Here is a 26023-nt window from a genome sequence, read left to right on the forward strand (position 1 = left end):
GTTTGGCTTGGAAAGGACCTTAAAGGTCATCCTGTTCCAAGCCCCCTGGCATGGACAGGGACACCTCCCACTAGACCAAATTGTTCAAGGCCTCACCCAACCCCTCCAGGCAGGGGGACATCCATAGCTTCTCTGGGCAACCTGTTTCAGTGTCTCAGCACCCTCACTGTAAATTATTTCTTTCTAATATGATTGGTAGCTGTTGTTTTGAGGTAACTCATGGGTTCTTCATACATCTCTCCAGAGTTCATAACCAGGCACCAACATTTGCTTAGCCCATGTTGTCTATTTGGCTGTTCCTCTAAACCATTGTCTTTTTCTGCTCTGCCTTCATCTGCATGACAGCAGCACTGCTTCCAGACTTTGAGTCATGGTTTCCTAGTTAATAGTTGTCTCTCTAGGAGGCAGCTCCAGAAAACCACAGCACAGTGATAAGTAACACGCTGTGTTGCCAAACAGGTACAGCATCAGCTGGGATAACATGAAATTGCTGAGATTTTGTAGGAAAGGGGAAGAAGTTGGTTAAAAAAAAGGCTAAGAGGCTTCAAGGGGCAAAAGTCTCAACACTGCTGAACTAACAAAAAGCATTTCCTTGAAGCCTCTCAAGTGCTTTGAGGCCTACCTGGATGAAATAATTTCAAAGCAATTTTCCTTGTCTTCATTGTGAGCCCAGACAGGTTTGTCATTACATTGGGGTTGTCACTAGTCCCACACAGAGTCCTAGCGTGGTGGGGGTGGGAAGGGACCTCTGGACATCACCCAGTCTAATGCCCCTCCCAAATCAGGGTCACCCACAGTAGGTTGCCAAGGATCACAATGGCCAGGGGGGATTTGGAATCTCTCCAGCAGAGACTCCACAGCCTCCCAGGGCAGCCTGCTCCAGGGCCCCAGCACCCTCACACCAAAGAAGTTTCTCCTCCTGTTCAGACAGACCCTCCTGGGTCCCAGTTCGTGCCTGTTGCCCCTTGTGCTCCACTGACAAGAGTCTGGCCTCATGCTTTTGCCCCTGACACTTTAGTTCTTGCTGAGCATTGAGCAGATCCCCTCTCAGGCTGCTCTTCCCCAGGCTCCACAGCCCCAGGGCTCTCAGCCTTTCCTCCTCACAGAGATGCTCCAGGCCCCTCAGCACCTTCCCAGCCTCTGCCCAGTAGTTCCCAGCCTCTCCTGAACTGGGGAGCCCAGACACGGGCTTTACCAACGCCTCTCCGACTGCCACGGTGAGCTGGGCTGCTTTGTACCCCAGCCTGAGACGTTACACTTGGTGAGAGCATCAGCAGTGCCGTGTGAGCGGGCTGCAGCCAGCTCCATGAACACGTCTCCTTGGGATGTTTCTCCGTGGTTGCGATCTGGGTCACTCGCTGTAACGAAATGTGCTGACGAAATATGACTGGTATTATTTGTTTAAAGGGAAAATGAAGGAAATATTTGTTCTTGGTTCCTCTTGCTGTGGATCTGCCCACTGTGATCCAGCTTGTGTGGCCAGAAATAGCTGAAAGGAAGGAGGACGGTTTCTCAGCAGTGCGGGCTGCATTATCCGAGCTGCTTGGTGCTGGGACACTGGGGAGCTCAGGAATCACTTGTCACAGCTGCTGGCTTTGGTGACAGTGGGCAGCTTTAGAACCATAGAATAAGAGAATGCTTTGGGGTGGAAAGGACCTTAAAGATCATCCAGTTCCAACCCCCTGCCATGGGCAGGGGCACCTCCCACTAGACCAGGTTGCTGAGGGCCTCATCCAGCCTGGCCTTGAACACCTCCAGGGAGGGGGCATCCCTGGGAACCTGTTCCAGTGTCTCACCACCCTCACTGGAAAGAATTTCTTCCTAATCTCCAGTATAAATCTCCCCTCTTCCAGCTCAAAGCCATTTGCCTTCATACTATCACTACAAGCCCTTCTCAAAAGTCCCTCCCCTACTCTCTTGTAGTCCCCTTCAGGTACTGGAAGGCTGCTCTAAGATCTCCCTGCAGCCTTCTGTTCTCCAGACTGGGCAGCCCAAACTCTCTCATCCTGTGCCCACAGGAGAGGTGCTTCAGCCCTCTGATCACGTTCATCTCTCCTCTGGACTTGCTCCAACATTTCCATGTCCATATTTTGCTGGGGGCCCCAGAGCTGGACGCAAGAACTCCAGGTAAGGTCTCACCAGAGCAGAGGGACAGAATCACCTCCCTCATCACTAGTTGAGAATGTTGCAGCCTTAATTCTTCAGCATGAACTTTCCATGCTGAGAAGGAACCAAACTGGTGCACAGAGGGAGGATTTGAGCTGCCAGCTCCTGAAAGAGAATTGAAGTTCTAACTTAGGTGTGTTTGGGGCAGTCTCCATGCAGCAACATCAGGCTCAGCCTCCATCTATACTGCCAAAACCCAGCCATGTGAGGTCCTGGTCTCCACAGCCCTTCCTAATGTCAGGCTCTTCCCCAAACAGCTCCTTGTGGTGCAATCAGATCCGTACAGGGCTGAGGAGGGAAATTCACCAACATGTTTGGACTTGATTATTTTGACTGAGAGCTGTTCAGGTTTGTCTCTGGTTTGTGCTTGTTTCAGAGAAGAAACACAAATGTACTTCAAGTGAAAGCTATTCCCTGACAGAGGCATGGAGCTCAGGGACCTGCTGTGGTTGAAAGGATTGGAGGTAACTGTTGTTAAGTCCATTAGAGATGTTTATAACACCAGGCTTGATAGCCAGGGTGTGAAATGAGACAAAGAATCCTCTGGCAGTGGTGTACAGATGGGTTGAGTGGTGCCTTGCTGGAGAAATACATCCTTACCTTTTGTCTCTCATGAGACCCTGCCTGCTGCTCTGGAGCCCTCAACACAAGAGGGACATGGAGCTGTTGGAGCAGGTGTAGAGGAGGTCTCAAAGATGATCCAAGAGCTGGAGCACCCCCTCCAGTGAGGACAGGCTGAGAATGTTGGGGCTGTTCAGCCTGAAGAAGGCTCTGGGGAGAACTTAAAGCAGCCTTAGAGTGTTTGACAGGGAGCTTGAAAGGGACTTGTTTAGCCTGGAGAAGAGGAGGCTCAGGGGAGGCCTTACTGCTCTCTACAACTGCCTGAAGGGAGGTTGTAGCCAGGTGGGGGTTGGTCTCTTCTCCCAGGCAACCAGCACCAGAACAAGAGGACACAGTCTCAAGCTGTGCCAGGGGAGGTTTAGGCTGAAGGTGAGGAGAAAGTTCTTCACAGAGAGAGTTGTTAGCCATTGGAATGTGCTGCCCAGGGAGGTGGTGGAGTCACCGTCCCTGGAGGTGTTCAAGAGGGGACTGGATGTGGCACTTGGTGCCATGGTCTAGTAGTCATGAGGTCTTGGGGGACATGAGGTCTTGGACTCGATGGTCTTTGAGGCCTTTTCCAACCTTGTTGATTCTATGATCTTTTAAGTCCCTTTCAACCCAAACCCTTCTATGATTGTGATATGTTTCAGTTCTAGAAGTTGTCTGGTTTTTCTAGTGTAGCAAATGTTAAGTAATATTATCCTTCTCCAAGTGGGATTTCAGCAGTGTCAGTCTTTATACTTTCCATTTTTGTCCCAAGTCCTTTTCACACCCTTCTGGGTTTAGTATCTGTTTTGTTCCTGCCCAGGACGTGGTGGTCAGCTTGGATTCCTCACCACTCACACCGGGGGTGGTTTCCAGGTATTTTTCAAGCTGTCTTAGTGACATGGTAACAAATGTGGTTTCTATCTCAGAATACCTCAAATCCCATTAGGTTTGGGTGTTCATGCACTTAATTCCTCATTCCCCACTGCATACAGAGACCACTGGCCACCAGAAACTGGAGTGAGTTCACTGTTGCTCTCTGCTTACCTTCCAGGGGGTTTTGAACTGGATAGATGAGAATTAAGCATCTCACTTGTGTGTATGCTTAGATCCTCAACGTAGGTATTTCAGGGTGACCTGACTGTTTCACCCTGTCCAGAGAACAGGGGACTGGAAATTAGTGTCTGTAATTGGGTTAAGTGGAGACCACAGTGTAGAAAGGGCTGATGGCAAGCAATGCTCAGGCCCCAGCTTTTGGGGTTTAGGTTAGGATAACAGAATCACAGAATGCCAGGTTGAAAGGGACCCTAAAGATCATCTGGTCCAACTTTTCTAGTTGATAGTGGAGCTGAAATTAACTGGCCCAGCACCCTGTCGAGTGAAGTCTGAAAACTAACCAACGGAGGGGAATCCACTGCTGCCCTTGGGAGATGATTCCTGTCTCCAACTGTTCTCATGAGGAAACATTTTCTTTTGGAGTCCAATCAGCATCTCCCCAGCAGTAACTTGTCCCCATCACCCCTTGTCTTTTACATGGGCCTTCTTGTGAAAAGGGAGTCTCCATCTTTTTGGTACCCACCCTTTATGTATTGGTTCATAGTAATAAGGTCTCCCCTAAGCTTTCTTTTCTCAAGGCTCTCCTCTGTCTGTTCTACAGAGGTATCTTGTCCAGGCTGGATTGATGGGCCCAGGCCAGCATGAGATTCAATAAAGCCAAGTGCTGAGTCCTGTACTTGGGTCACAAAAACCCCATGGGGGCTCCAGGCTGGGGACAGAGTGGCTGGAAAAGGACCAGGGTGCTCAGAGAGGTGGGAGAAGCCTCTTCCCTGCACTGCTGCAGGTCAGGTTGTTTGGGGTTCTGAGCAGCCTGCTTTAGTTGTAGATGTCCCTGATGACTGCAGGGGGGTTCGACTGGCTGAGCTTGAAAGGTCCCTTCCCACCCAGAGTCTGGGATTCTGTGACCTGGGGGTGCTGGTCAGCCAGTCAGAGTCTAATATCCATCTCCTTGCAATACACAGAGTAAAGAATTTCAGAGAGTTATAATTCAACCAAATTAATTGCTAATCAGGTTGATAATGCTGCTAATAACATTCCCTCCTCAGAACATGGCAGGACTAGAGCTCCTTGGAGAGCTTTAAGAACATTTTTACCATGGCAAAACAGTGCTGTTTTTCTCCAGCTTCATTCCAACAAACTGCAAACTATTTCACTTGCAGCACTGATGGATTTAAAGTGTTTGTTTAAAACTTTAATGGCCATTTTCTGTCTGGGGCTGGATTTCCTGCTAGGGCTGGGAATTAGTTCATCTCCCACAGAGTGGAGCACTGAGAAACCTGAACTGTTCCTTTTTCAGCCACCCAGGATAATGTGGGTTTGGAGGCTGTGCTAACATGAAGTACCTGTGAGTTAATCCACACAGTGTGGATTAAAAAAACGTGTTGCTCAGTGTCTGTGACATGTTTGAGAGTTCTCTTTGGGCCATCCTGTCCATTGGTGTCTGGCAATTCCTTTGGGTTTACCATTTGGTCCTCCAGATCTGTGCAGAAGCTTCCCTGAAATTCAACAAGTGCAAGTCCTGCATCTGGGGAAGAGCAAAGCCATGCATCAGCACAGGTTAGGGGCTGCTGAACTGCTGGAGAGCAGCTCTGGGGAAAAGAATCTGAGAGTGCTGGTGGACAACAGGATGGCCACAAGCCAACAATGTGCCCTTGGGGCCAAGAAGGCCAATGGCAACCTGGGATGCATCAAGAAAAGTGTGGCCAGCAGGTCGAGGGAGGTTCTGCTCTCCCTCTACTCTGCCTTGATGAGGCCACATCTGGAGTCCTGGGTCCAGTTCTGGGCTCCCCAGTTCAAGAAGGTCAAGGACTTGCTGGAGAGGGCAAAGATGCTGAGGGGCCTGGGACATCTCTGTGAGGAGGAAAGACTGAAAATTGAGGGTGTTTAGTCTGGAGAAAAGTAGCCTGGGGGGGAAATGAGTAATTCAAGTGTGGGTGTCAGGAGGATGGAGCCAGGCTTTTATCAGTGGTGCCCAGTGACAGGACAAGAGGTAATAGGCACAAACTGGAACATCAGAAGCTTCATTTAAACATGAGGAGGAACCCCTTTAATTTAAGGGTGATAGAGCCCTGGAGCAGGCTGCCCAGAGAGGTGCTGGAGTCTCTTTCTGTGGGCATTCAAGGCCCACCTGGATATGTTCCTGTGTGACCTTCTTTAGGTGACCCTGCATTGGCAGGGGGGTTGGACTCAGTCTCCAGAGGTCCCCTATCATTGTGTGTAGCATAAGTTTATTGCTGTGGGTCCTTCCCTCTATAAATCACACCCCAAAAATCAGTCCAGCAGCAGCTTGTGAGAAAGAAAAGCCAGGATGCAAGTTCTGCTAACAGGCAGCTTTCTGTAAAAGTGTTATTTTTGTCTCTTTTTTTGTCTTCTTTTTTTCTAGTGGTAAAGAGGAGGAATAGAAAATGGGGCTAAAATCTTCAGGGATTTCTTTCCTTATTTCTCTGCTTCACTTTTGTCCACATTCAGGAGAGCCTTTTAAAGGGAATGCAAATTGTATTGCAAATATTGATAAGAAAAAGGCCATTTCCCAGGCTGGGAGCTGGAACTCTTCTGTTACTAGAGAGCTCAAGGCTGTAAGGAGCCAGGTTGTGTGAATTCAGGCTGTGGTTTCCCTTGTCCTGCCCCAAGCCTCGCACCTCAGCCCACTGCTGCTGTAGCTGCTTCAGTCCTCGGAGGAGCCTGGCTTGGCCCTTCCCCTCTGTAAGCAGTTGTAGGATTTGGTACAGATGGGAAGTGCTGGAGGTGTCTCTATGAAAAACGAAATCCCACCTTGCCTGGCAGTTAAATGTTATGTGACTGAAATACTTCACTCCTGACTGCTCCAGCTGAGCATGGTTTTTGCTTTCTGTGTTCAACCAAGGCAAGTGTAGGTCTTGTCCCTGGGGAGGAACAGCCCTGTGCACTCATACTGCTGAGGAGTGAGCTGCTGGGAAACAGCTCTGGGAAGGACCTGTGTGTGAGTGCTGGGGGGCAACGAGGTGACCAGCAGGCCAATAATCTCCTGAGTGCAGAAGAGGAGTGTGGGCAGGTTCTCCTCCTCCTTTACTTTGCCCTGGTGAGGCCACATCTGGAGTTCTGGGCTCCCCAGTTCAAGAGATGGGGAAATACTGGAGAGAATCCAGTGGAGGCTGGGAAGGTGCTGAGGGGCCTGGAGCATCTCTGTGAGGAGGAAAGGCTGAGAGCCCTGAGGCTGTGGAGCCTGGAGAAGAGCAGCCTGAGAGGGGATCTGCTCAGTGCTCTGCAAGAGCTAAAGGGTGGGGGGCAAGAGGATGGGGTCAGACTCTTGTCAGTGGTGCCCAGGGACAGGACAAGGGGCAGCAGGCACAGGAACCCTGGAGCTTCCATCTGAACAGGAGAAATGACTTTGGTGTGAGGATGCTGGAGCCCTGGAGCAGGCTGCCCAGACAGGTTGTGGAGACTGCTCTGTGGAGAGCTTCCAACCCCCCCCGGCCATTGTGATCCTGGGCAAGCTGCTGTGGTGTCCCTGCTTTAGCAGAGGGGCTGGATTGAATGATCTCCAGAGGTCCCTTCCAACCCCCACCATGCTGGCATTCTGTGATCCTGTGATTCTAGAAGAAGTGCTAGTAGTTAGGTAGTAGCTGTAGGCTATTCATTCTGGTCATTCATCAGGAAGATGAGTGCTAAATGAACCTCGGAGAGCAGATGCTGATTCCTGTCGTGATAAGAAGATGCTTTTCTTTAATCTCTTTGTCATGACCTCAGCTAGGAAATGTGTGTGTCACTTTCATGGCAGTGTTTCTGTGCCTTAAACCAAGGGTGGATTTCCTGCTATCTTTTTGTTCCCCTCTGCTCCTGGTTCAGTAGAAGCATGGTTTGCAGCACATGAGTAGTCCCACTGAAATCAACCCAAGTGTGAGCTGCAGTCAAGTGCAGGAGGAACAGCAGCTCTGCTTGTGCACAGACTGCACCAGCAGCTTCACTGGAGGCTGGAGAGAAATGGGACATGTTCCCTGGGATGGCCTTTTACTGTGCTTTCATAAATACTGCCCAGGCATGAGTCTTCTGTGCTCGTTCCCCAGTGCAGTTGTGAGGATGATCCATCTGAGGTTCCATGGAGCTGCTGTGGCCTCCCCCATGCTGGGCACAGGGTGGTGTTTAGGATTTCTTCTGCTGTGAACACTCAACAGGGGTTGAGATTTATGGCTCATCTCAGATTTCATGGAGAGATTTAAAATGAAGTATTGTGAGGAAGGCAGAGCTGGGAAGGGCTGTCTAGGCCACTGCACTGAGTCATTTGGTGCTGGATACCTCACAGAATGCATGGGGTTGGAAAGGACCCTTGTTCAATCCCCCTTGCAGTCAGAAGGGACACCTCCAACTAGATCAGGCTTCTCAGGGCCACATCCAGTTTGACCTTGAATGGGGCCTCAACCACATCCCTGGGCAACCTCTGCCAGTGTTCTACCAGCCTCACTGTGAAGAACTTCCTCCCAATATCCAGCCTAAGTCTCCCCTGCTCCAGTTTCAAACCATTGCCCCTCATCCTATCACCAGAGGCCCTCCTAAACAGCCCCTCCCCAGCCCTCCTGTAGGGCCCCTTCAGATATTGAAATGCATCTCTGAGAGTCCTGCAGAAACCTCATGGACCTGATGGTTAGATGTGTCCATGGCCAGCTGATACTCATTTGTTCTTCTGCCAATGCTGGGTTTTAACTTAAACATCTCCTCTCTTTGGTTTAATGAATGCATCTCCAAGGCTGTGAAAGCTCTGTGCATCAGAACCCTGTCAGCATTACATAACTCTTTGAATTCATGATCTGGAGCTTCAGAACTCTCTCCAATGACTAAGTGCTCCTGTGTTCTCCTTTCACAGCTTTACATGTGGCACAGATGAAGATGAGGCTGAGAACGCGGAAAGCTTCTCAGCAGTCAAATCAAATCCACACACCGCGAGCTCTGAGGGCCAAGAGGAAACACTTGGAGGTGGAAGAGACCTTGCCTGTTGGTGGGGGGAAGCCACAGAAAAATGAGACTGGCTTGTTGTCCTCGATCAAAAAGTTCATCAAGGGAAGCACACCTAAGGTACACCATCCCACCTGATTGATCCTGTGGTCAGTGGGGGGTCTTCTCTTGTCTTTTCACTGGGTCAGACCCAGAGTGATTTGGGTTTTCTACTTGTATTAGGAATTTCTGTTCCTACTGGAATAGAAGTAGATTCCTAGAATTCCATCTAGGAATCATTCTATTCCATCCAGGAATAATTACATGTGTAATGTGGTGGGGGCAAAACATTCCTGGGAGGAATGGGAAGGCAAAAAGCGCCAGGGATAGCTGTGTCAGGTCAAAAAGAGACAGTCAACCCTGCAGGAGTCACTTGCAGGCTTATTTAAGAAAGCCCCATAAAGGAGTGGATCAGGCTGCCTCTGCACTAAGAAATTCAGTAGGTTTTTCTGGGTTTAAGGATTTCCTGAATGTGGGAACTACCAGTGCTGGCCACTAAGGGAGGCAATTCTGTAAGCAGAAATATGCTGGATATTTTTAGCATTTCTATTGCAAACTCTTGAGGAGTCCATCAGTCACAAAAGGTCAAACCTCACACCTTCAGCTCTCCTGGAATCCACAGGGCTTCTCAGTGTGCTGCTGCAGTGAGCAGAGCCCCTGCTCAAGTGTTCAAATCCAGGCCTAAACCACCACCTCTCCTCTGACTTCATCCTGACAGAAACCTGACCTTGTCTCATCTTCACATGTTCAAACCTGTTGCATGCACCTTTTGACAGAGACTGACATGTGTTAACTAATTTGATAGGCTGAATGTGGCCTCAAAATTGCTTCCAAAACCTGAAGGGGTTTTTTTCTGTACAGGAGAGACCCCCTTCCTTCAGTCCCACTTGTCCAGATACAGACATTCTGAAGCTGGACACTGTAAAGAGGAGCAGCCCAGAAGAGCTAAATTACCCAGAAGTCCTAACTAAATTTAAAAGCATCCCAGATGAACTACATGATAAATAAAAATGCACTTTAAATTCTGGAGTGTTTGCTGGGCTTTGAATTCATAGGATCAGAGAGGGTTGGGTGGGTTGGCAAAACCCTCTAAGAGCCTTGAGCCCAGCCATCAGCACCACCACGGCCATTACACCGTGTCCACAAGTGCCATGGGCACAGGTTTCTTGAACACCTCCAGGGCTGGTGACTCCTCCACCTCCCTGGGCAACCTGTGCCAATGCCTGACCACTCCTGCAGGAAAGAAACTTCCCCTAATCTCCAGCCTAAACCTCCCCTGGCACAATTTCAGGCCATTTCCTCTCATTCTATCACCTGACCTGTGGGAGAGGAGACCAACCCCCGCTCCAGCCTCCTCCTGAGAGAGTTGCAGAGAGCAATTCGGTGTTGAAACAGTTTTGCAACAAGCTAAAGTTGCAATAATGTTAATGAAAGGAACAGCATTTTCTGGAACTGCCAAAAATAGAGTGAAATTGAGTAGTTTATGGCATGTGTTAATTAGCTATCAAAGAAACACTGAGCTACCAACAAAGAAATATTTCAGTAAAAATAAAAAGCCTAAATCCCCTTCAATTTCTGCATTCATTAAGCCAGGATGATTAATGTGTGTTACACTGGGGCTCGATGATCCTTGAGGCCCCTTCCCATTCTAGGATTCTATCTGTGGTGTAGCTCAGTAGTGCAACAGTTTGGCTGTGAAACTGCTGCAAGAAAACGCTGGAATCTAAGGCAAACATTTTACCCTGGGATGTTGAGATAAGGGAAATATGCCTGGCTCTCCTTCCCTTTGTCTCCTCTAGGGTTTTTAACTCTCTCATCTCTTCCTCTCCCAGATCTTTGCATCACATTTCGTTCTTTTTTCCTTTTTCTTTTTCTTCTTTCCCTTGACAGGTTTTTTAATATAAAACATCCACATTTTTCTCCTCTTCCTTCCCATGTCCTCTCCTGTGCCTGTAGCAGGACTTGGAGTGGTTCCAGTGGCATTAGCATGGCATGATATTGATACTGCTGGGCTGTCTTCCAAAGAGCTAATGACTGAACAAAGTAGTCTTGTGGCTGCCATGGCAACGTTCTAACTCTTGGAGATAGTGTGTGTACAACTTGCAGAGTAGTTCATTTATGGCTATGGCAGAATCTAAATCACCACTGAGCTTCTATGGATGGAGGGCAATAAATGTCTCCTTGACAAGTCCAGCATCTTTGTGGTTGATGTGGACAGTGCAGTCAAGACAGCCTCGGCGAGCTTGCTGATGACACCGAACTGTGTGGTGTGGTTGACGTGCTGCAGGGATGGGATCCATCCAGAGGGACCTGAATAGGACTGTGCCAACCTCATGAGGTTCAACAAGGCCAAGTGCAAAGCCCTGCACTTGGTCAGGGCAACCCCAAGCACAAACACAGTCTGGGGATGAAGGGCTGGAGAGCAGCCCTGAGGAGAAGAACTTGGGGTTGCAAAGCTGGACACCAGATGACACTGAGTGTGCCCAGCCCCAGCTGTGTCCTGGGCTGATCCCCAGCAGCATGGGCAGCAGGGGAGGGAGGGGATTCTGCCCCTTTGCTGAGACCCCACCTGCAGTCCTGGGGCTAGCTCTGGAGTCCTCAGCACAGCAGAGACAGGGACCTGTGGGAGCAGGGCCAGAGGAGGCCACAGCAATGCTGGGGGGGGGCTGGAAGCCCTCTGCTGTGAGGCCAGGCTGAGAGATTTAGGCTTGTCTAGCCTGGAGAAGAGAAGGCTTCAGGGAAACCTTCTGGTGGCCTTTTGGGACTTCAAGAGGTCAGTCAGAAAGCTGGGGCCAGACTTTTGAGCAGGGCCTGTTGTGACAGGACAAGGGGTGATGGGTTGAACTAAAAGAGGGGGATTCAGACTGGAGAGAAGGGAGGCATTTTCTACAGCAGTGTTCTGATCTTGACCTCGAGCTGTGTCAGTTTAAGGAGCTCAGAATTCCATCTGAGCAGACCTTGCAGGTTCTGCACCTGGAAGTGGAACAGCAGCAGAACCTTTCCTGAAACTTCTCTCTAGCAGCTAACTTTGTCTGGTAGCATCCAATGGAGAAAAGAAGCACTATTCAGTATGTTTGTTTTGGTTTTGTTTTGGTTCCCCCCCCCCTTTTTTCTGTTTTAAGGAAGAAAGAGAAAATCCCGCCAAAAGAAGTCGGATCGATCGGGACATTGATAACCTGATTACATCAACCCCTCAGACAGGAGAGAAGCCTCGAGTACGGCGGAAAAGTCAAATGAATGGAGGTTGGTAAACACCCTGGCTGTGTGCTGGGGCAAGGGAATGGGGATCCAGCCCTTCCACAGTAACTCAGAAAGGGAATTTCTCCAGTGGTGCGGGTTGAAGGGTTTGGGGATTGACTTCAATGAAAGCAAGGCTGAGCTAACAGCAGCAAAATAAGGTTTCTAAGCCTGTAAGCAGCAGTTGTTATGGAATCATTGAATTTGGGGTTTGGGGTGGAAGGAGCCTTGATGGTCATCTAATTCCACCCCCCTTGCCATGGACAGGGATATGAGCCAGCAGTGTGTCCAGGTGGCCAAGAAGGCCAATGGCATCCTGGCCTGTATCAAGAATAGTGTGTCCAGCAGGAGCAGGGAAGTCATTGTGCCCCTGTGCTCTGCACTGCTTAGGCCACACCTGGAGTCCTGTGTCCACTTCTAGGCCCCTCAGTTCAAGAAGGACATTGAGAGACTTGAATGTGTCCAGAGAAGGACAACAAGGCTGGGGAGAGGCCTCAAGCACAGCCCTGTGAGGAGAGGCTGAGGGAGCTGGGGTTGCTTAGCCTGGAGAAGAGGAGGCTCAGGGGAGACCTCATTGCTCTCTACAACTACCTGAAGGGAGGTTGTAGCCAGGTGGGGGTTGGTTTCTTCTCTCAAGCAACCAGCACCAGAATGAGAAGACAGTCTCAAGCTGCACTAGGGGAAGTTTAGGCTTGAGGTGAGGAGAAAGTTCTTCCCAGAGAGGGTTGTTAGCCATTGGAATGTGCTGCCCAGGGAGGTGGTGGAGTCCCCATCCCTGGAGGTGTTCAAGACGGGATTGGATGTGGCACTTGGTGCCATGGTCTAGTCATGAGGTCTGTGGTGACAGGTTGGACTTGATGATCTTTGAGGTCTCTTCCAACCTTGGTGATACTGTGATACCTTCCACTAGAGCAGGTTGCTCAAGGCTCCATCCAGCCTGGCCTTGAACGCCTTCAGGGAGGGGTCATCCACAGCCTCCCTGGGCAGCCTGTTCCAGTGTCTCACCATCTTCACTTTAAAGAATCTCTTTCTAATATCTAGTCCAACATTACTGCTTGGACACATCCACTGTTATCTTTGTAAGAGCAAGCTGGGTCTGTGATCCTGACCAGCTACCTTGGAACCAAGTTCACTGTTTTTTTTAATGATTATTCTTAGACCCAGTGATAATTATTTGTTTCAGCTCTTCTCCCATTTTCTCACAGAAAAAAGCAGAATATGACTTCCAAACTCTGATCTTTGCAGAAACAGCCAGGTGTCCTTAGACACTGAAAGCACCCATCAAATGCAGAGATGGGTTATTTCTTACTGTTTCTCTTTGTCCTCCCTGGAGAGAGACTGGATTTGCACCCTCTTCCTGAGTGGTGCATGCAGATACTGCTCAGAGGTGAAATAGAAACTATTGACAAAGATGATCAGTGGGCTGGAGCACATCTCCTGTGAAGACAGACTGGGAGAGTTGGGGCTCTTCAGCCTGGAGAAGAGGAGGCTCTGGGGAGACCTCAGAAGGGTCTGAAGGGGACCTACAGGAAGGCTGGGGAGGGACTGTTTAGAAAGGCCTGTGGTGGCAGGACAAGAGGCAGTGGTTTCAAACTGGAGCAGGGGAGATATAGGTTGCACAGTAGGAGGAAGTTCTTTGCAATGATGTTGGTGGAACACTGGACCAAGCTGCCCAGAAATGTGGTTGTGGCCCTGTCCCTGGAAACATTTGAGATCATTTGATGTGGCCCTGTGCAGCCTGCTGTATTTGGAGGTGTCCCTGCTGACTGCAGAGGGGTTGGACAAGATGCCCTTTGAGGGTCCCTTCTAACCCAATGCACTGTGTGAATCTGAGACTTAAATCAAGTGTTGTGAGGTGCAGCTAGAGCCACATTACTGCCACAGGGATGGAAGTTCTCAGCTCAGATGCTCTCCCTCTGCAGAGCTGCAGCTGGCACAGCCTGTGTTTTCTGTAGACATGGTGTGGGAAGCTCTGCTGCAGCTCCAGCAGGCTCAGCTGACAGGAAGGCTCCCAGCTCATGTGCACAACATACATTTGCTGACTTCCATATGGACAGGCAGCACAGGGACTGGTTCCTGGGAATTAAACAACTCCTGCATTTCAGGCTCAGAAGGTGTCCTGGCTCTGGGCCAGGAGATGGCCATTTGTAGTCCAGGGATGTGCTTTGCTGTACATAAAGCCTTACTGGTTACATGCCATGTTTTGTGGTGTGAGGATCCTGCTCTTGGGTCACAACAACCCCATCAAGGCTCCAGACTTGGGGCAGAGTGATCCAGTAGAGAAAGACTTGGGGGTGTTGATCAACAGCTGGCTAAAGATGAGCCAGCATGTGCCCAGGTGGCCAAGAAGGCCACCAGCATCCTGACCTGGATCAGCAATGGTGTGGCCAGCAGGACCAGGGCAAGGATTGTGGCCCTGTAGTGGGCACTGGTGAGGCCACACCTTGAATCCTGGGTTCAGCTTTGGGTCCCTTACTCCGGCAAGGACATTGAGGAGCTGGAGCAGGTCTAGAGTCTATGACTTGTTTAGTTCTATGCCCTCTGTTGTCTGCCATAACGACTCAAAGCTCTTCTACTTCCTGATTATGTTTCTGCACGTGAGTCTGTGTGGAGAATAACAAACCATGGCCTTGATCTGGTGAAGTTGAGCCACTGAAGTTCCACTGCCACTTGTTCTGGTTTCCACCTAGTGGAGTCCCTCTGATACTGCCACCTCTTGTGGAAGGGCTCACAGCATCATAGGAGGTTCACAGAAGGAGGCTCACAGCCTTCCATCCTCAAGCCTATTGGATGGATTTAAGCTGCTGTTATTTGTTAACCTGGGGCACCCTTGGTATAAACAATGAGCACTTCCTAATCTGGGCTGTTAAGGTGGTGCTGACAATTGGCATTTTGGGCTCATGTCAGTACTGCAGTGCTGGCTTTTATTGGGGTTTTTAATATTAACTACTTAGGCTAATTGTTTTTGTCAACCAAGTTGAACCATGGACAAGAGGGATCTATCCTACAGTAAAAAGAGCACCACTGAAGGAGAAAAACTGTTAAGAAAGAGAAGTGTGGTGTTCTAACTCTTGACTTCTCTTTGACAGAAGCTGGAAGCTATGAAATGACAAACCAACATGTGAAGCAGAATGGGAAGCTGGAAGATAATCCTCCCCCTGGCAGTCCCCCCCGAACCACCTTACTGGGAACCATTTTTTCTCCTGTCTTCAATTTTTTTTCACCAGCAAACAAAAATGGTGAGTGTCCTTTTTAAAGAGGGCAAAGCTGGGAATGATAGGGTTGTTCTGAGGGGGGGGGGGGGGAGAAAAAACTGGTTTGAGCAGTTGCTGCTTCTGCCCTACAGACCAAGAGTTAGCAGACGAAGGGCTCCTTAATTCTTAAAGGATTGGTTATGAATACAAGCAGCCATAAATTTATGTACATTAGAACATTGCTTTCATAGAGGGGGAGGGAAAATAAAGCAAAAACACACACACAAAAAAAGAAGAAATCAAAAACACACAGAGGAAGAAGACTGAGAAATAATTGGTATTAAGTTCCTTATCCCAGACATGAAAGGCATTGGTCATAGTCTTCGTTTTGATCCTTGTTTTAGTAATGTGAATCAAGTGCAGCCACCTTCAGTTATTCTGGCAGGGTTTTTTAGGTGGTTTATCATGACTGGCAGCATTCTGATGGGTAGCTCTGCTTGAAGATGATCTTAAAGGTCTCTTCCAACCAGAAGGTAACTTAAAAAAACCAAACCAAAACACCAAAACTTGAAGAACATTGAAGCTTTGTCACATATTCCCTTGCAAACTGCTGCTGGAGCTGATTTTGTCTGAGGTGGGGAAAACAGATGTCTTAGCACAGTGAGCACAGGGGCACACTGAGCAGAGCGCTCTCTCCAGCAGCTCTCACCAAGTGTTTAAGAGCAGGATGGATGAGACTTTGAGCAACCTGGTCTAGTGGGAGGTGTCCCTGCCTGTGGCAGGGGTGTTGGGATTGGATGATCTTTAAGGTCCCTTCTAAGTCAAGCCATTGTCCCTTCCAACTCAAGCCACTCTATGGATCTGTGATTCTAACATCATAACTGTGAGTGTTCCGAACTCTTCATTCAGGAACATCAGGATCAGACTCTCCAGGACAGGCTGTTGAAGCTGAAGAAATAGTCAAACAGCTTGATATGGAACAGGTAGATGAGATTACCACAAGTACTGCAACGTCAACCAATGGAGCAGCTTACACAAGCCAAGCAGTGCAGGTCAGGTCTGCTGTCAACAATGGCTTAGAAGAAGTGGAGGAAGCAAGCGACCGTGACCTGCCCCCGCTCACAGGTAAGGAAGGTGCACTGGCTGCCTGCAGCTGGGACTTTCAGGGAAATCTCAGCACCTGCATTTTGTTTAAATTAATATTTCACATTTTCTAGGGGCAGGCAGACAGTATCAATCCTCAGCTTGATGGCTGAAGCCTGCTCTAGTTGGAGGTGTCCCTGCTGACTGTAGGGGGGGTTGGTTAAGATGAGCCTTTGAGGGTCCCTTCCAAGCCGATGTGGTCTGGGAAGCTGTGAATAGACAAACCTGTTTGCTGCACCAAACCCACAGTTTTTGGCAAGTTTCATCCATTCCTGGTATATAGATTCCAGAAGAAAGCTATTTTTATTAATATTGGACCCCCCCTCCCTCTAGTAAAAATGCACACCCCAGGCTTGCTGATCAGGGAAGGGAAATCTCTCACCTTCTGGAATCACAGAATTGTTGAGGTTGGAAGAGACCTTTGAGATCAAGTCCAGCCATGAACCACAATATGATACTTTGTATTAGAATGATGTGGGGAGGTGAATAAGAAGCAGCTAGATCCTGTCTTAACATGTGGAGAATTCTTCAAAAGCCTTCTCATGCATCTGTTTTGATAAAAATAATATCCAGAATGTGGGTCTCATCTCACATGCAAAAAGTGACAGGACAAGAGGAAATGACCTCAAGTTGTGCCAGGGGATGTTCAGGTTGCATATTAGGAAACATTTCTTCCCAGAAAGGGTTCTCAGGCATTGGAACAGGCTGCCTGGGGAGGTGGTGGAGTCACTGTCTCTGGGGGTGTTTAAAAGCTGTGTGGATGTAGTGCTGAGGGATGTGGGTCAGTGGCAGTAGCTCAGCAGTAGTGGTGAGATTGTGAGCTCTAGGCAAGCAGTTGGACTTCATGATCTCAAAGGTCTCTTCCAACCTCAACAGTTCTGTAAAATTCAGTTTCTCTTTGTGAATGAGCAGCATCAAACTGTTAACTGTTGTCTACGTCCTCCCTAGGCCCTCAAAACATTGGTTGGTAGGTAATATTGAGGTTTTGGAGGACTCCTTTTGAGGAAGGAGGTTTAACCTTTAAGCAAAAGGGCTGCTGTGATTCACAGGTCTAATCCATACCTTCTGATCTGTGCTGTTGCCTTGTTTCAGAACAAGGTAACCTAGTTCTCTGGTGGGAAGTGGGGTTTACAAGGGCTTGTAGTGAGAGGATGAAGGGCAGTGGATTGAAGCTGGAAGAGGGCAGATTTAGACTGGAGATCAGGAAGAAATTCTTTACAGTGAGGGTGGTAAGACACTGGAACAGGTTGCCCAGGGAGGTCATGGATGCCCCCTCCCTAAAGGTGTTCAAGGCCAGGTTGGATGAGGCCTTTAGCAACCTGGTCTAGTGGAAGGTGTCCCTGCCCATAGCAGGGTGTTGGAACCGGATGATCTTTAAGGTCCCTTCCAACCCAAAGCATTCTGTGAATCTAGGCACTGGGGTCACACTCCCTAAAAAGGTGGTGAGCCCACGAGCTCAGCTGCAGTGAATCTACACCAGTGCGTGCAGCACGGGTCACAAGGAGGAGGAACTGGAGCCCATTGTGCTGCGAGGCATCTATGACATAGTAGCCATCCTGAGACATGGGACAAGTGTCATGACTGGAGTGCTGCTGTAGATGGATCCCAGCTCTTCAGAAGGGACAGGCAAGGAAGGAGATGTGGTGGGGTGGCCCTGTGTCAGGGAGAGATGTGACTGCCTGATGCTCAGCGGTGGTGATGGTCAGGGTGAAGGTCTCCGGGTAAAAAGGAAGGGCAGATGCTGTGGTGGGAGTCTGTTGCAGCTCATCCAGTGAAGATGATGAGGCTGATGAAGCACTCTGCAGGCATCTGCAAGAGGTTTCACAATGACTGCCTTTTGTTCTGCTGGGAGATTTCAACTTCCCAGATGTCTGCTGGGAATCCAACACTGCGGTTTGGCCAGGCCATGAAGTTCTGTAGCACAAGGTGACATCAGGCCCTTCCTGAGGAGCTCTGCAGGCTATTTCAAGAGGAAACATGAAGGCACACAGGGGAGCCTGAAGGGAAATTAGAATCCAGACCATTTTTCCACATGAGAACAGTTGGACATTAGAATCATCTCCCAAGGGAAGTGGTGGATTTCCCTGCATTACTCAGTTTTAAGGCTCATATCTTGGCAGGGTGCTGGGCCAGCTCATTTCAGCTCCACTATCTCCTAGAAAGGTCAGGCCAGATGATCCCTGGGGTCCTTTCCAAGCTGCCACTCTGTCATTCTCTGGGTTTTGAGGCACTCAAGTATCAAGCACAAATTGTCACAGTTAGAAAGTGCACTGATGAGACCAGGACTTGTGGATTGTTGTTTTAATTTTGTTGTTGTTTTGGTCATTTTTGTTGCATTTTAGCACCAGTGTCCCCAGACAGTGGCTACTCATCAGCCCATGCAGAAGCCACCTATGAGGAAGACTGGGAAGTCTTTGATCCGTAAGTGCTAACCTTTGGGCTGCAAACAGTCCAGTGATCATTTTGGGAGTGGGGTTCAGACTGTCTTCTTTCACTTGAAACATTTTGATGGTACAGAAATGAATTCCAAAAGCTCTTTTCAAAACAAACAAGTGTGTGTTGACTGGGGGGGCAGGGGGTGTCAAGATACTTCTTGTGCAGCCCTGAGACGTTTGAAATATGAAGTCAGGCTACAACCTTTACCAGCTCAGTAGTGTGGCTACGTCTTTGTTAGTGACATGGACAGTGGGATTGAGGCACCCTCAGCAAGTTTGCAGATGACACCAAACTCTGTAGTGTGGTTGACATGCTGGAAGGAAGGGATGCCATCCAGAGGGACTTGGACAGACTGGAGACCTGGGTCCAAGCCAACCTCATGAAGTTCAGCAAGCCTAAGTGCAAGGTCCTGCACCTGGGTCTGGGCAGTCTCAAGCACAAATCCAGGCTGGGGTGAGGAATGGCTTGAGAGCAGTCTTGAGGAGAAGGATTTGGGGTTGTCAGTTGACAAAAACTCTACATGAGCTGGCAGTGGTTGCTGGCAGCCCACAAGGCTGGGTTGTGTCAAAAAAAGTGTGACCAGCAGGACAAGGGAGGTGACTCTGCCCCTCTGCTCTGCTCTGCTCTGGTGAGACCCCATCTGGAGCAAAGTGTCCATTTCTGGGACTCCCAGCATATGAAGGACATTGAGATGCTGTAGTGGGTCCAGAGGGGGCTATGAAGATTGAGAGGGCTGGAGAACCTCCCCTGTAGGGACAGGAAGAGAGTTGGGGCAGTTCAGCCTGGAGAAGAGAAGGCTCCAGGGAGACCTAATAGTGGCCTTCCAGTACCTGAAGGGGGCTTACAGGAGGGCTGGGAAGGGACTTTTTACAAGGGCTTGCAGTGGCAGGATGAGGAGCAATGACTTTGAGCTGGAAGAGGGGAGATTGAGACTGGATATTAGGAAGAAATTTGTTAGAGTGAGGGTGGTGAGACACTGGAACAGGTTGCCCAGGGAGGTCGTGGATGCCCCCTCCCTGGAGGTGTTTAAGGCCAGGTTGGATGAAATCTTGATCAGCCTGCTCTAGTGGAAGGTGTCCCTGCCCACGGCAGGGGATTGGAGCTGGATGATCTTTAAGGTCCCTTCCAACCCAAACCCTTCAATGATTCTATGATTTCTCCAGCAAAATCTGTCTCTTTTTCAGATACTATTTCATCAAGCATGTTCCACCACTAACAGAAGAACAACTGAACAGGAAGCCAGCTCTTCCACTGAAAACAAGAAGCACACCAGAGTTCTCATTAGTTCTAGACTTGGTAAATATCCTCAAAGCAGGAGGGTGCAGCATTTCCTTTGTTTTGATGGTTGCTGGAATTAGTAACCAAAAAGGCCTTGTTGAGTGTTACACAATTTGCAGTATTTTCAGTTGCAGTCTTCATTAAAGAAAAATCAATATTGGCAAACACAGAATGCTTGCTGTGTTGTTGGAATACTTCACATCCTGTTCAAAAGCCAAAGCATCACATTTTTTTTCTCATCTCAGACAAAGAGTTATCTGTCCCCCCTCACTGGTTTTTTGGGGTTTTTGTCCCCCACTGTGGAAAAAAATGAGATGGAACAAACAGGAAAATCCCTCCAGCTCTGTATGTCTTACATCCAGGACTGGTCAAGAATGAAGCTTTTGATTCTTGGACCATTGTAAGAGGGTGTAAACCCATTTGTAACTAGATAATAATAATAAATAAAGTAGTAGTAATAATAAGAGTAATTTCTTTTAGTCTCTGTGTTTGAGAAGTGGTTTCAGACCCTGTTGGTGATGTCAGGAACATTACTTTATCATGGCCACTATCAGCTGAGTTGTCCTCTAGTGGCCATCTGAAGGGAGAGATCACTCAGTCTGACAGATGCAGCTTTGAGCTGGATGACAGGAGAGCCTACACAGTTAAAATATCTCCTCCTAATTCTGCCCCTAGCTCACCATTCTAAATGAAACTGCAAGAATAATGAAGTGTTTCATTCCTTCTAAGAATTCCTCTTCAAATTTGAGAGCACTTGCACAGAAGTAAATGTTCTAAACTAGCTAAACCTGCCTTCAAATGAGCATGAAGATCCAGCAAACAGCTACTTTTGCCTTTTTTTGCAGCCTTTTCTTTGTTTTTCTTACACCATCTTTTCCTTTCCACTAGGATGAAACACTAGTGCACTGTAGTCTGAATGAGTTAGAAGATGCTGCACTCACCTTTCCAGTTCTTTTTCAAGATGTCATTTACCAGGTAAAGATAACAACAACAAAATCAACCTTTTGATTTGTTTGCCATGGCAATTCTTGCTCTGTGTGTTTGTTCTCCCCTTGTTTAGAGAGAGATAAGCAAGTGTCTGGCATTTCACAGCTGCTGGGGTTATAAACTGTAGGTGTCAGACTTTGCCAGGTGGATGACCTGTGACAGGATTCCTGTGGAGCACTCTGTGTTGCAACACAGGGATGGTGGTCACTGATTACTGGTGGAAATGTTGATGGATGTTGGTCAACAAGTCCATTTTAAGAGCTGTGCATGATCTCTGCAGCAACTTATCTTCTTACCAGAGGGTGGAGGCAGGAACATTGATGGTTCAGCCACTTTCTTCCCTTGATAGCAAAACCAATCCACACTGGTTACCATTTCTGTGTAGAGACATCTTCAGAGCCTGGCACTACCTACTTTCTGGCTTGGTTGTTGGTCTTGCTGTGCACTTCACCGGTGCCAGTTCTACCTCTTTACTCCCAGAGTCTGCTGAGTTCTCAGAGTGACTTTTTGGATCATCTTGTGGAGACTGCTAGACTTTGGGTTTTGTTCTGCTTTCAGAGATGTTGTGAGTTGTGTGTGATTTACACTGACATACCATGGAGAAACCAGCATTGGAAGGAGGAACTCTTCCAACTACCAAAGGTGCCACACTGACTCAGGCTGTTGTTCTGAGATCCTTTTGTGTGATGGACCTGCGAGCAGGAACAGCTGCTCCACCATGTAGCTTGTATGAGATCAGTCCCCACTGTAGTGCCTTTGGAGAATGAGCTAGGTCATCAGGCACCTTAAAAGGACACTTGCCCAGGTGTTCTTCCTGATGTTCAAAAAGTTTTCTTCACTGTTCCACATTAAACCTCTTGGAATCTGAGAAGCTGAAATCACTTTTAAACATGGCTTTATCTTATCTCCTATTTGGTGATAACCATCACAGAGTTACAGAATGCCAGGTTGGAAGGGACCCTGAGGGTCACCTGGTCCTACACAGTTTCCTCCAGGCTGAACTCAGAAGGAGCCTTGAATTTAGTTCTTTGGAGGTTCTTGGCACTGCTCCCAGAATCAGGAGGGTTTACTTTTCCTTTTACTTTTCCTTCCTTCTCTTAAGAGATCTCAGTATAATCTGAGTATTTTCTGCCTCTGCCTGTGGGCCTTCTTCTGACTGCACTTTTGTGCTGAGATCTAACCAGGATCTTGCCTTTAGGGAACTGAAGTCAATGGAAAGACTGAGTTAGAGTATTTGTGAAGTGTTACTGACCAGCATTGCACACAAGCCTATAAACCCTTGAGAAGGCCCAGTTACTGTGTGGGTCCTGGGTCAGTGTCCTCTTAGCTCTCTCTAGACTCAAGCCTGGGTTTGCCAAGGAACAGCTCCTTGCAGGTGTGAGAGTCTCCTGCCCTCTCTGATCACTACACTCTATTGCTGGGTTTACATCACACTAGACAAAACAGTCCCCTCTTACTAGATAACAGCTAATAAGCAAGATAAATATTTAAAGGATACAATTAAGTTCATGTTTAACTAGGGTATAATATGTAAAAAGACAAATAATCTGTGATAACAGAGGCCTTGAGCAACCTGGTTTAATGGGAGGTGTCCCTGCCAATGCCAGGGGGTTGGAATTAGATGATCTTCAAGGTCCCTTCCAGTCCAAACCATTCTATGAATCCATAACAGTTGAAGCTTGCAGGTGTTTCACACCCTCCCTAGCATTTTGGGGCAGTGGTGAGCTATCCATGAGCATTTAAAATGTGGGATATTTTGCTTATCAGTTTGGCCATCACCTCTGGTATCATCCTCCTGGATTAACTTCACGTCTTGAAAGCAATTTCAGCTGGCAACAGAGAAGCAGACACTAAGCTGAGTGAAGGAAAGTCAGCAAGTTACTATATTTAAAGTATTGCATAACAGAGCCCACAGAAAACAATGCTAGATGTGGAGGAGACCTTTCTGAAGGAGCTCTCCATTAGTGTCAAAATATGGACCACTCTTGGGTAGGTTTTCCAGCAGCATTTGCCAATTATCTACTAATTATTTCTTAAGAGTAGAAAGCAGCTCAGTGCCAAATTTCCTGCTGAATATCTTACTCACATTAAATCTAATACTGCAAATGGGGCTGGAATGAGATAATCTTCAAGGTCTCTTCCAGCCCAAACCATTCTGTGAATCTGTGAAATGAGAGCCTGGCTTCACAGCATTTCCCTCTCCTCACCCATCTGCAGGCTGAATCAAGTGCTATGGCTCTGGCTTATTCCAGGCTTTTAAGACAATTAATTTCTTGGTGTTTTCTTTATTGGACAAAAAGAAAATAATGAAGATCTCTAAATTGTAGCAGTGTTTAAGCTTTGGACTTAGTGAAAATAGCCTTTGCAAAGCTGAAGTTTCCTTGAATCCCACATCTGTTAAGTGCTGTCTTACATCTGCCTGGAAAACAGAAAGAAATGTTCAGCTGCAGACATTAGACTTTGCACATGTTTTACTTTACATAATAAGGTAAGCAGCTTATCTTGCAAAGAAATTGATCTTTTTTTTCTGGGTAAAGAGGTTTTGTTCTGTTGCCTGGCTTCAAATCCCAGACATGCAATCAACTTGCCCTCTGTTTCACTTGAGGGCACCTTCCTTGCACTAGCAGGCCTTAGACAGCCAACAGGCAGATGCTTTCACTCAGCTCTTCAGCTGAAGTGCATCTTTATGGATCTATCACAGAATAATTCCCTTTGATCTTCCATGGTCCTTGAAAGATATCTGGAGCTCTGCAGGTCAGCTGGAACAGTTACAAGTTTTCCATCTTACCCTCACCAACTTGGGTGCTTTATTTGGTTATTGCAGTGGAATGAGCAAACAATGCTGGTTGTGAATGTCCCCTCCCTGGGGGTGTTCAAGGCCAGGCTGGATGGAGCCTTGAGCAGCCTGCTCTAGTGGGAGGTGTCCCTGCCCATGGCAAGGGTTTGGAGCTAGATGATCTTTAGGATCCCTTCCCACTCAAACAGCCTTTCTCTCAGAAATAACAGCAAAGCCACCAAGCTTTGGATCTGAAAGCCAGGAGGCTTTCTTGTATCTTGGGCAGCATCCACAAAGAAATCTGGTCTTAGCTTGGGAAGACTCTAGAATTGTCCCTCTGCCCCTGGAAGAGCCCCAGCTGGCTGTGCTTCAGGCAGTTATGTCTGGTGGCGAGCTGGTCCTTGCCTGGAGTCACTTGAGACGTGGTGCAATCAGAAATGACTGGGCCAGTCAAGCCTGCAGCAAGTCCCAGCTTGGTGGATCCTGTGTGTCCTGCAGTCTGAACTGAGGCTGGCTGCACAGGTTCTCAGGGATGGTTTGGGTATGAGTTGGCATTTGCCTTAGCCTGGTGCTGATGTACAGCATGCTCCAGGCTCAGCTAGGCTGGGCAGGGGGCCTCACCATGCTGGAGAGTGCTGTGAGTAAGGTAGCTTCACCTGGGCCAGTTAACTAACCTGTCTCTGGGTTTCACCTGAAGGTATGGTGAGACCATCAGGTGTGGAGATTTAAAAGTATATTGACAGTCCTGGTGGTAATTGCAGAGGTTTTGGCTACAAGTGGAGCCAAAACTGGTTGGGGTTTTATTTTAACAGGTTCACAGATTCCTTCAGGTTGGAAGTGACCCTCAGAGGTCATCTTGTCCAACCTCCCTGCAGTCATCAAGGACACTTCCAACCGGATCAGGCTGTTCAGGGCCGCATCAACTCTGATTTTGAACATCTCCAGGGATGGGGCCTTAACCACATCCCTGGGCAACCTGTTCCAGTATTTTACCCCTCTCATTGTAAAGAGCTTCCTCCTAATGTCTAAACTTTCACTGCAGGCAAGGAAGAACACTTCCTTCCCATCCCATCTTCAAAGCATTAACCTCTTGTGCTTTGAGCAAGGAAGGCATTGAATGACCATTTTGATTTGGTTGCCACTGAGCTGATGAGGTGCTGATGCTCATCTCGGGAAGAGAGAAACCAACAACCAACCCAGAACCACCAAAAGACTTTGCAGAGGCTCTCCATGTGTTATGCATGGGTTTTTGCAGGGAATAATTTCTGCATATGTGCAGTTCTGTGCTTGTGGAGTCACCATCATTGGAGGTGTTTAGGAGGAGACTTGATGGGGTGCTTGGTGCCATGGGTTAGTCGATTAGGTGGTGTTGGATGATAGGTTGGACATGATGATCTTGAAGGTCTCTTCCAACCTGGCCTGGTCTATTCTATTCTACTTGAGTTTATGGGAGTTTGGGAAAGGCTGAAGCCTCTTTTTTTGGTCATCCCTTCTGACCTCCCCTACTCAATTTTAGTGGAAGAGTTTAAGAGATTCTTCAGTTTATCTTTTCTAGTGGTTGAACTGATGCTGTCCAGCTGGTGAAACCTGGTTCACAGTGTTTACTCAAAGTAGCCAGTTTCATTGTTTTTCTTCAGGTGTCATTCAGCTGTTCCCTGAAGTCATTCCTAACCCCAGCAGATTTTTCCTGTAAATTTCTTGGCCCTCATTTCATCATCCTACCCGTTGAGCTGCTCAGCCTGCCGCGTAGCTTTAGTGGTGGTTTAATTAAGCTGTTGCCCTGCAGGAAGTTTAATATTTGCTGTTCATTTTATCCCCAATACTCATTTTGACCTCATTTTGTACCAAGTGGTACTTGTTGGGGGGTGTGGGTGACAGCTGCAGTGCTTTGGGTCTTTACTGAAGTCCTTCTCTGCTTCAGGTCTACGTCCGGTTAAGGCCGTTCTTCCGAGAATTCCTGGAACGTATGTCTCAGATTTATGAGGTAAAAGAAGACCCCATCAGACACTACTTCTCAACCTCTTTGACTGATATTTACACACTTGTATCTAAAATAATTCCTTTTTTTCTTCTTTTTTTTTTTCCTTTCACCTACAGATCATTCTTTTTACTGCTTCTAAGAAGGTGTATGCAGACAAGTTATTGAACATTCTAGACCCTAAAAAGCAGCTGGTCAGGTAAAACCCGGAGACTCTGTTGT

General features: G+C 48.0%; 1 protein-coding gene across 1 annotated transcript in view; it reads left to right on the forward strand.

Annotated features, from left to right (window-relative positions):
- CTDSPL2 (CTD small phosphatase like 2) overlaps positions 1-26023 on the forward strand; it is a 44790-nt gene that overhangs the window by 13542 nt on the left and 5225 nt on the right. The window contains exons 2-10 of the mRNA XM_054169031.1: positions 8645-8853; positions 11895-12015; positions 15099-15248; positions 16113-16328; positions 18689-18767; positions 19967-20078; positions 20949-21035; positions 25745-25807; positions 25921-26000. Of these exons, the coding sequence (XP_054025006.1) occupies positions 8662-8853; positions 11895-12015; positions 15099-15248; positions 16113-16328; positions 18689-18767; positions 19967-20078; positions 20949-21035; positions 25745-25807; positions 25921-26000 (1100 nt within the window). The 5' untranslated portion in view covers positions 8645-8661. The remainder of the gene's footprint in view (positions 1-8644; positions 8854-11894; positions 12016-15098; positions 15249-16112; positions 16329-18688; positions 18768-19966; positions 20079-20948; positions 21036-25744; positions 25808-25920; positions 26001-26023) is intronic.

Source organism: Dryobates pubescens, chromosome 17 (assembly GCF_014839835.1).
Source record: "Dryobates pubescens isolate bDryPub1 chromosome 17, bDryPub1.pri, whole genome shotgun sequence".
Lineage (NCBI taxonomy): Eukaryota > Metazoa > Chordata > Aves > Piciformes > Picidae > Dryobates > Dryobates pubescens.